Source organism: Phoenix dactylifera, unplaced genomic scaffold, assembly GCF_009389715.1.
Source record: "Phoenix dactylifera cultivar Barhee BC4 unplaced genomic scaffold, palm_55x_up_171113_PBpolish2nd_filt_p 002060F, whole genome shotgun sequence".
NCBI lineage: Eukaryota > Viridiplantae > Streptophyta > Magnoliopsida > Arecales > Arecaceae > Phoenix > Phoenix dactylifera.
Genome location: NW_024069335.1, coordinates 26,990 through 36,102, shown reverse-complemented (window position 1 = coordinate 36,102; position 9,113 = coordinate 26,990). Strand labels below are relative to the sequence as shown.

Below are 9,113 nucleotides of genomic sequence, written 5' to 3'. Positions count from 1 at the left end.
ATGAATCAGAATCAAATCCATTTCATATTGGTAATGAAATGAAAACTAGGAAATCAATCAGACCCACATTTGAGAAAAAAATGTTCATTTTAAATGTAGACTGTCCCTTGCAGCATGCTTAGAAAAGCAAGAAGCAGAAAACTTACAAACTCCTATATTGATTCATTTGGCTTCTGCCAAGGCCAGCAAGATTCTGGTTTTCCTTGTCATCCATATTGTTCACCAAATGATAAGCAGGAACTCCACCCAACCCTCAACTTCTTAATGTTCTTTAAGGGCCCAATCTCCCCAAGTAGACAATATAGAATGAAGCCAGCCCTTAATTTGGATTTGAAATTGTCCTAACCTGATAAAAGGGCATCTCATCAAAGCAAAAATAGTTTTTGATTATGTCTGTTTCATGTGCCAGGCCAATTATCTCTTGGCTAAATTATTAGCTGCTAAGAAACTTTGCTCTGACAGCCAAGCAAGGATTCTCACTCTCTCTTATGCTTGAGCTTTCCAAATAACTAGCAATTTGATATTGAGATTCCACCAGCGTGAAAAAATCTATAGGAAGAATTTGCAGATCTCCACTTGACACCATCAGGAGTATTAGAATCCACTTGATACCATCAGAAGCAGTAGAAGGCCAGCCGAACAAGATTGAAAACTTTTATCAAATTAGAAAATTCATTAATATGATCTCATTCAACATCTTGGCAAAGAGGGATTTACCAGTAGAGATCTCTATCCCTCCACCTGCATGGCAAGAAAATGAAGCAATCTTCTCCACAACTCGAGCAAATACATTTGGAAAAACTGACAATAAAAGCTCAACTAGCCATTTGTCCCTTTGAAATCTAATATTCTCACTTATTCCTAGGATAAAAGAGGTACAACATGTAAAGTATTCTTAACTTTCAAAATCCCCCAAAAATGAGAAGCAATAGAGGCCAGATCTTCCAAGGATGAAAGAGGACCATATAAAACTATTCTAGTAACAACCTAGGACGTTATCCAAAATGGCTAGCCGGAAGGTATTATTTGGGTTTCTTGATCCCCAAAATTTACTCAACGAATAATCAATGTAGGAGTAAACACATACTTGCACTCACATGAGTCCTCACATACTTCCTCCATTTAAGCCCTAACGTACTCATCAGGCTAAGGGTTTAAACCCATTCAAATTTAATCACAAACACCACGATCAGCCCATAGTCAGCCCCAATGAATTCATATAGTAGTATCTCCTAGTCCATATAGGTTATAGGCTAGATCCACTATGGCACTATTTTGTAATAACCTAGGAACTCACTGAAAATGGCTAGCTGGAAGGTATTATTTGGGTTTCTTGATCCTTTATAAGTACCCAAAATCTATCCAGCGAATAATCAATATGGGACTAAATACATGTTTGGACGGATCCTCGTATTCCCAATCTTCAGAATATCTATCTGAAAACACCTAGTTGTAGACATTGGATCTATGTTCTCTTGTGGTCATCGATGGCCCAAGTGCTTCTACGACCATGCACAAAAAACCAAGCAGTCATAAATGGAGATTGTATTGATTAATCCATGTGTCGCTGTTTGATGTCTATTACGAGGCAGATGTTCACATATGCATGCATGCGTACATGAACATGCAAGGACATGCAACACATTCAAGCCTAATCGAGTTGGGGGTGGGGGAGCTCAAGGCATGGATTGCTCAGGTTAAACTTGCCATGGTTCTGCTTTTGAGAGAATTTGTTTTAAATAATTCATAGCTTATTCAAGACTCATGTCCAAGTCAGACCAACATACAACTAGTTCAAGCTTGATCCACCCTGTCCAAATGAATGTGAATCTTTCAAAGTGGCTTCGAAACAACCGCCGGCCATCCAGGCAATTAATAGCCATGCAAGCGGTCTTTCCACAACCGCTGGCAATCAGAAATTCAGAACCTTCCTTCTTGCTCGCCTCTTGGCGGAAAAACCGAGCTGCAAGCATCCAAAAACCCTCGCCATGAAGCCCTGCTTAACATTTCTTGCAGGCGTAGGAGTCCGACAACTCGCTTAGTAACAGATGGCAATAAACATTGGCTAAAAACCTTCGCCGGCCTCCTCTCCCTTTCAACAAAGCCATGGCTTGTCCATTTCTGCATCTCTTCTTCAATCCATCTCCTATATATAACCCAAGTTCCATGAACCCAGCCCCATCACTCTCTAATCACCCACATCCATCCCAATGGGAAACCTAAGCCTCCTCACCCTCCTTCACCTCCTCTTCTTCTTCATTCTCTTCAGCCCTTTTTCTGTAACTGCTCGCAACCATGTCGGATTCATCACCGTCGGCGCCGAGGCGTCTGAACTACAAACCTATGTAGTCCATGTACAGCCGCCATTGTCGACTGTGTTTGCCACGTCCACCGACCGGGAGATGTGGTACAAGTCCTTCCTCCCGGAGACCCCTGCAAGAATGGTCCACATGTACACCAATGTGGCCAGTGGCTTCGCCGCGAGGCTCACCGAGCAGGAGCTGGAGGACATCAAGAAGAAGCCTGGATTCGTCCATGCCTATCCCGACCGCCTTTATTCCCTTCAGACTACACATACGCCGGAATTCTTAGGCTTGCAGCTCAACAGAGGGGTCTGGAAGGACGCCAACTATGGCGAAGGGGTGATAGTCGGAGTGCTCGACACCGGGATCTTCCCCGACCACCCTTCTTTTAGTGGCGATGGGGTACCGCCGCCGCCTGCCAAATGGAAAGGGCGGTGCGACTTCAACGCCAGCCTTTGCAACAACAAGATCATCGGTGCGAGGTCATTCATCAGCGGCGCGATGGCCATGAAAGGAAGAGGTACCGCCGCGACACCTCCAGTTGACGATGAGGGGCATGGAACCCACACTGCGAGCACAGCGGCGGGAGCACGCGTGGCTGGTGCTAATGTTCTTGGGAATGCCAAGGGCACAGCCTCCGGGATGGCACCTCTTGCCCACCTTGCCATCTACAAGGTGTGCACCGAGGATGGCTGTGCCGACTCCGACATATTGGCTGCAATGGACGCGGCGGTGGGTGATGGAGCCGACGTGCTCTCGCTCTCCCTCGGAGGAGACTCCGTTCCATTTTACATTGATGGGATCGCAATTGGTGCTTTCGGGGCCGTCAAGAATGGAGTATTCGTGAGCTGTGCCGCCGGTAACTCCGGCCCGAATGCAAGCTCTCTCTCAAATGAGGCCCCATGGATCCTTACGGTGGCTGCAAGCACCATGGACAGGAACATAAGGGTGACGGTGAAGCTCGGCAATGGCCAAGAATTCAACGGCGAGTCGCTCTACCAGCCACAGATGTACACCCCCACCTTCTACCCTCTCGTCTACGCCGGTGCCGGCCCAAAGCCTGATGCCGCCTTCTGTGGCAACGGCTCGTTGGATGGCCTGGACGTGAAGGGTAAGATAGTGCTCTGCCAGCGCGGTGGCGACGTCGCGAGGATAGCCAAGGGCATAACCGTGCAGAGTGCCGGCGGCGTCGGCTTGGTTCTCACAAACGGACCTCTTGATGGATACAGTACCCTTGCCGATGCTCACGTCCTTCCGGCGTCCTACGTCGGTTACTCCGACGGAGTCAAGATCAAATCCTACATCGCCGCTTCGTCCAACCCGACTGCGTCGTTCATTTTCAAGGGCACCGTTCTCGGGGTATCGCCGGCTCCGGCGATCACATCGTTCTCCTCAAGAGGACCGAGTCTGGCCAGCCCAGGTATTCTGAAGCCGGACATCACTGGTCCAGGCGTGAGCGTTCTAGCTGCATGGCCTTTCCAGGTCGGGCCGCCGACGTTTATCAGCACCGGTCCGACCTTCAACATAATATCCGGCACCTCCATGTCCACTCCTCATCTCAGCGGCATCGCGGCGCTGGTCAAGGCCGCACATCCAGATTGGTCCCCGGCTGCAATCAAATCGGCGATCATGACGACGGCCGACATACTGGATCATAGTGGGAAGCCGATCGTAAACGAGCAACACCTCCCAGCTAATCTCTTTGCCCTGGGCGCTGGCCATGTCAACCCGGTTAAGGCTGATGACCCGGGGCTAGTCTACGACCTTAGCGCCGGTGACTACATTCCGTACCTCTGTGGCCTGGGCTACACGAGCTCGCAAGTGACAACAATTGCTCGCCAGCACGTCAATTGTTTGCTGATCAAGAACATCACCGAAGCAGAGCTTAACTACCCTTCGATCTCGGTGTCTCTTGGTGCTGCTACGACGTCGATCACCGTGGAACGGACTGTGAAGAATGTTGGGGAGGCGATGTCGGAGTACTCGGCAGACGTTGATGCTCCTTATGGAGTGGCAGTGAGTGTCAGTCCGGCGAAGCTCCAGTTCTCGGAGGTGAACCAGGAGATGAAATTTTATGTGACCTTCTCAGCGAGCAGAAGCGGTGGTGGTGTGAGGTTTTCGCAGGGCTACCTGAATTGGGTCTCGGAGAAGCGAATGGTGAGGAGTCCGATCTCTGTCACCTTCGGTAACTAGGGAATGCAGATTGCAGGCCCCTGGGGAAGTTCCGATGAAGCCAAAGCTCAGGCGTTCGTGCTTGCCCATTTGGTGACGCGCGTGTTTGTTGGTTTTGTTTTGTATTCTCATGCAGTTATTCACTGGCTTTCATGGACGACGAGCCTCTGAACAAATAAGCTTTTGAGGTGTGAGTCAAGTGGCATGCGAAGGAAAAAAGAACTACTTCATTTTGGTAATTGCAATTAAAACTAATTTATTTCTTTTTAACAAAAGTGGTATGTTTTAGCCACAAAGGTGGTAGCCTGGTAGTAAGGGGCGATAATTCCGTCCAAGTTGCCCGGGTTCGAAAGCGGTTATGCCTTCCTTCCACTTGTACCTGGGTGGTGCTAGGTGTGACGTATTCGCCTTCGGATGGGGAGGGTATGAGTAAAACGGTGTCTACCCGCATTGAACATTCTCCTGGTGGAGCAGGGTCCAGCGGGGGCTGCTATGCAGGGGTGGGCTGAGATCCCTTTCTCCCCCCTACCCCTTTCCCTAAGCAAAAAAAAAAGTGGTATCTTTTACCGCAATATTTCCATCTAGATTTAAACTAATTCGCACATTAAGCTCGGTTGGGGAGGCAAACGCATATCACACAATTCGGATGTGGCTTTGGGTGAGGTTAGAGGTAGGTTCACGATTGGACCTAGTTTTTCCTATATTTGGATTCCCAAGGCCAATTGAGAAAATTGAGTAGGGATTAGTTAAGCCATGTAGGTGATCACCCAACAAAGGGCTTAAGGACTTCATATACGTTCAAGTCGGTGTGGCTACATAAAGGGAGGATTGAGCACGTTGACTCTGGGTCAGTCCTCTAAATTCTTCAAGGCCTAATTCCAAAACTTCATTTAGTCTTGACTTCGTTTCATTAAGCTCGGTTAGGGATTAGTTAAATCTAGGCAGAATATTTCCACCTAGATTTAAATGAATTCGCACATTAAGCTTGGTTGGGAAGGCGTTCGGTGAAAGAGGCTGTGCAGTGAAAGAGGCTGAGAAGTGGTGAAAAAGATTTGGGGCTGATGGAGGGGGTTGGTCGGGGTGGGTTAGTCAGGCGACTCCATAAAACAAATACAAGAAAAGACGAATAGATCCTAGATCTATGCGACCATTGAAGTTTCTAGACTGAACTTATTTGGTATTTTTCCAATCCAAAAATGAAATGCTACTTCTTCTGCCTTCTAATAAATTCGGATTGTGTGACATTAAGATTCAATCTGAATTACGAAAAAAAATTATATTATTATTAATTAGATATAATAATAAGATTAATATTATCTTAATTGAAATCTTACTGTATTTTACTATAGTATCTAAGTCCAACGATGCTTATAAATGTCGTCAGATTTTAGCTTTCGCTGATGCTTATAAGAGTAGATAATTAAGCCTTCCGACGCTTATAAGCGTCGGTAATTAAGAGCTTCCAGCGATGCTAAGCAAAGCGTCGACATAACCTTTAATATCCCGACGCTTTTTAATAGCGTCGGAAAGTTCTGCTATGCGAATGAAATTGCCGACGCTTCTATCTAGCATCGGCAATACAAAGTTGATCGAAAATTTTCCAATTTCTTATAGTGTTCTGACGCAGCTTTGGGTGAGGTTCGAGGTAGGTCCATGATTGGACCTAGTTTTTCCTCAATTTGGCTTCCCAAGACCAATTGACAAAATTGAGTAGGGATTAGTTAAGCCATACAGGTGATCACCCAACAAAGGGCTTAAGGACTTTATATATGTTCAGGTCGGTGTGGCTACATAAAGGAAGGATTGAACACGTTGACTCTGGGTCAGTCCTCTAAATTCTTCAAGGTCCAATTCCAAAACTTCATTTAGTCTTGACTTCGTTCCATTAAGGCAAACACAAGGAGTGCCTAATATGGCCTATTAGCAGGCATTTCTTTAAACGCCTTATCAATTCGCAGCACTGCAAGTTAGCAACTGAGACACAATTTTGGATAAATACAGAAAAAGAGGCTTTCAAGTTTCAACAAATAATGACAATAAGTGAATCATTAAGATGTGCATGCAGTAGAAAAGCATTACAAGCTTTTAATCTAAAATCTACGCACCCTGCATTACTACAAAGATTACTTGAAAGTGATCAAGATTGGGCTCTGAAACTTTTAATCGGCGCCCTTGGACGATTCCCACACCATTACTTTCATCCATCCTGAAGATAATTCTGAACCTTTTCTTTTGGTTCACCTTCGTAAACCACAGCTTCGTAGGCTTCACCAGCACCGAATTAAACACCCTTTGGCATGTCGATCTCCGGCCAATACGTGGACCTGGCATCCCCCACATTCGTCAGTGTCTGGTTCAACCTAATCGACCTTTGTTTTGGCCGAAGAGACACCATGGTAGAAGGGTAGTTCAGCTCTGCTTCGGTGATGTTGGTCGAACAATCGAGCATGGACTCCCACATAATCGCTACTGAAGTCCCAGCCACAAAAGTAAGCAATGTAATCACTAACCTTGATGTCGTAAACCAGCCCTGGATCCATAGCCTTCGGAGGCTCCGCATGACCGGTGCCCATGGCATAGTAGTCGGCCAAGGGGTGTCTCTCGTCGGCGATATGCTTCCCGTCGCGGTCCCCTACATGAGCCGTCGTCATTATTGCTGATTTGATTGCTGCAGGTAATCAGGATGTGCCTTCTTTTTTTTTTTTTTTTTTTGGTAAATGCGGCAATTTATATAGCTCTAACTAGAGTACATCCTGCCCAGTCACGAGAAAACAAAGAGTACAAAGGAGAAGGAATATCTCCTGCAGATGTCCATAAAAAGTCTCCGGAGTGCCTAGTGGCAAAGGAGGCGACCCAGTCTGCTGCCCTGTTCGCCTCCCGAAACACATGAGCAGCCAACCCACCCATCTCTTGAACCATCCTGCGAGACTCTCTGATAAGAGGATGGCCGTCCCCATATCTATCCACACCTCGGATCCAGTCAATCACCACAGAAGAGTCCCCCTCGAGATACACTCTCTCGGCTCCAAGGGCCCTCCTCGCAAATGTCAACCCCTCCCATGCAGCCCGAAGCTCTGCCCCAACAACAGTAATCCCAGAAATGCGCCGTCCTCCGGCTGCTACTAGCCTGCCAAAAGAATCTCTGATCACGAATCCGATGCCTCCAGCTACACCATTCATCAACATACCACCATCGAAATTCACTTTGAGATGACCAAGGGGTGGGGGCACCCAAGAAACAAGGGCGAACCTGGGCGCTATAACAGCGGAAAGAGTACCCCAGATATCCCTGGCCATCTCAGAAGAGAACAACGTGGTAGCTACGGTAACCTTCCTCGCCTGCAGTACAGCTCTATCCACCACCATCCTCGGAGTCGACCGCCTTCCCTCAAATATACCAGCATTCCTGTCCAACCAAATGTGGTAAGCGAGGTATGCTCTGAGAATCCCCACCTCCCAGAGTCTGGGGCTCCGCATAGAAACTCTCAGCAAGTGGATCATGTCCTGTGCCGACTCCACCACCTGGGGCAGGGGAGCAGGTGATCTACTCCATATCTCTCTCGCCCTGGGACACTGCAAAAGAACATGATTAATGGTCTCCTCAATCTCCGTACACATCTCACAGAACTGGGTGCTCCGAACTCCTCGCCGAACTAACAAGCTTCTGGTCGGTAGGCATCCCCATGCCACCTTCCATATGAAGAGCGCTACACGCGGGTGAATCCGCATCCTCCAAATCCATCCTCCCTCAATCTGCAAGATGTGCCTTCTTTACAAGGGCCGCTGAGGCGCAGACTTGGCAATAGAGGTGCTGTTAGCTCGTAATATATTTTTTTATCAGCGTCTAGTTTTTTTTTTTTTTTGTTAGCATCATTTTATTCAAGTAATTTTAAAAATTACTTAATAACTTCTATCAACCTATAATATTTTTTTTTATTAATATGATCTTATATCAATCTATATTATTTTTTTATATAAAATTTGTACGTATACGTGAATATATATAATCTCTTAGATTTATCGAATGCAATAAAATAGAAAAATAAAATCACCTTTCTTTCTCTCTTTTTCTCTTGTTTTTTTTTAAATATTTAATATGATATTAGAACCATCGATCACCTAATCTGCTGCCACCATCTCTTTCTCATTTGCTATGGTCATCGTTGCTATGTCTAGAAGTTTTGAAGACCCTATTACCGATTTATCGATTTTTGTTTTTTGGTGAATCAACACATGAACATCTTTCTTTTCTTTGTTGGATTTCAAGATTTTTTGTTTTCCTATGGATCCTCTATTTACAAGTGAATCAACATTCGAATATCCCCTATTCTTTGATGGATCTCAAAGCGGGAGGATGAGAAATCTTAAATAGGCAAAACTCCGAGCTTTTGGTATTCTAATAGGCTTGGGACTTAGTTATTTCAATCACGATCAAAATCGGGGAGGAAAAAGACTCCTAGTTGGAGTCCTCTCCGATTCATCACGTGTAGGGCACATAAAGGGCTGGGTTGGCCCCTTTGGGCCAACCCACAGGCCCAAATTGAGTGCGGGCCGGTCAATGGACCAGGCCCTCATATTGAGAAAAGAGTAGAGAGAAGAGAGAGAAAATAAGAGAAAAAGAGAGGGATGGTTTTCTCT

General features: G+C 46.2%; 1 protein-coding gene across 1 annotated transcript; it reads left to right on the top strand.

The window, feature by feature from the left end:
• The first annotated feature begins 1,840 nt into the window (after positions 1-1,840).
• LOC103717438 (subtilisin-like protease) lies at positions 1,841-4,745 on the top strand. Its single transcript, XM_008805819.3, has one exon. The coding sequence runs from the start codon at positions 2,211-2,213 to the stop codon at positions 4,494-4,496; it is 2,286 nt and encodes a 761-aa protein (XP_008804041.2). The 5' UTR covers positions 1,841-2,210; the 3' UTR covers positions 4,497-4,745.
• The last annotated feature ends 4,368 nt before the right edge of the window (positions 4,746-9,113 follow it).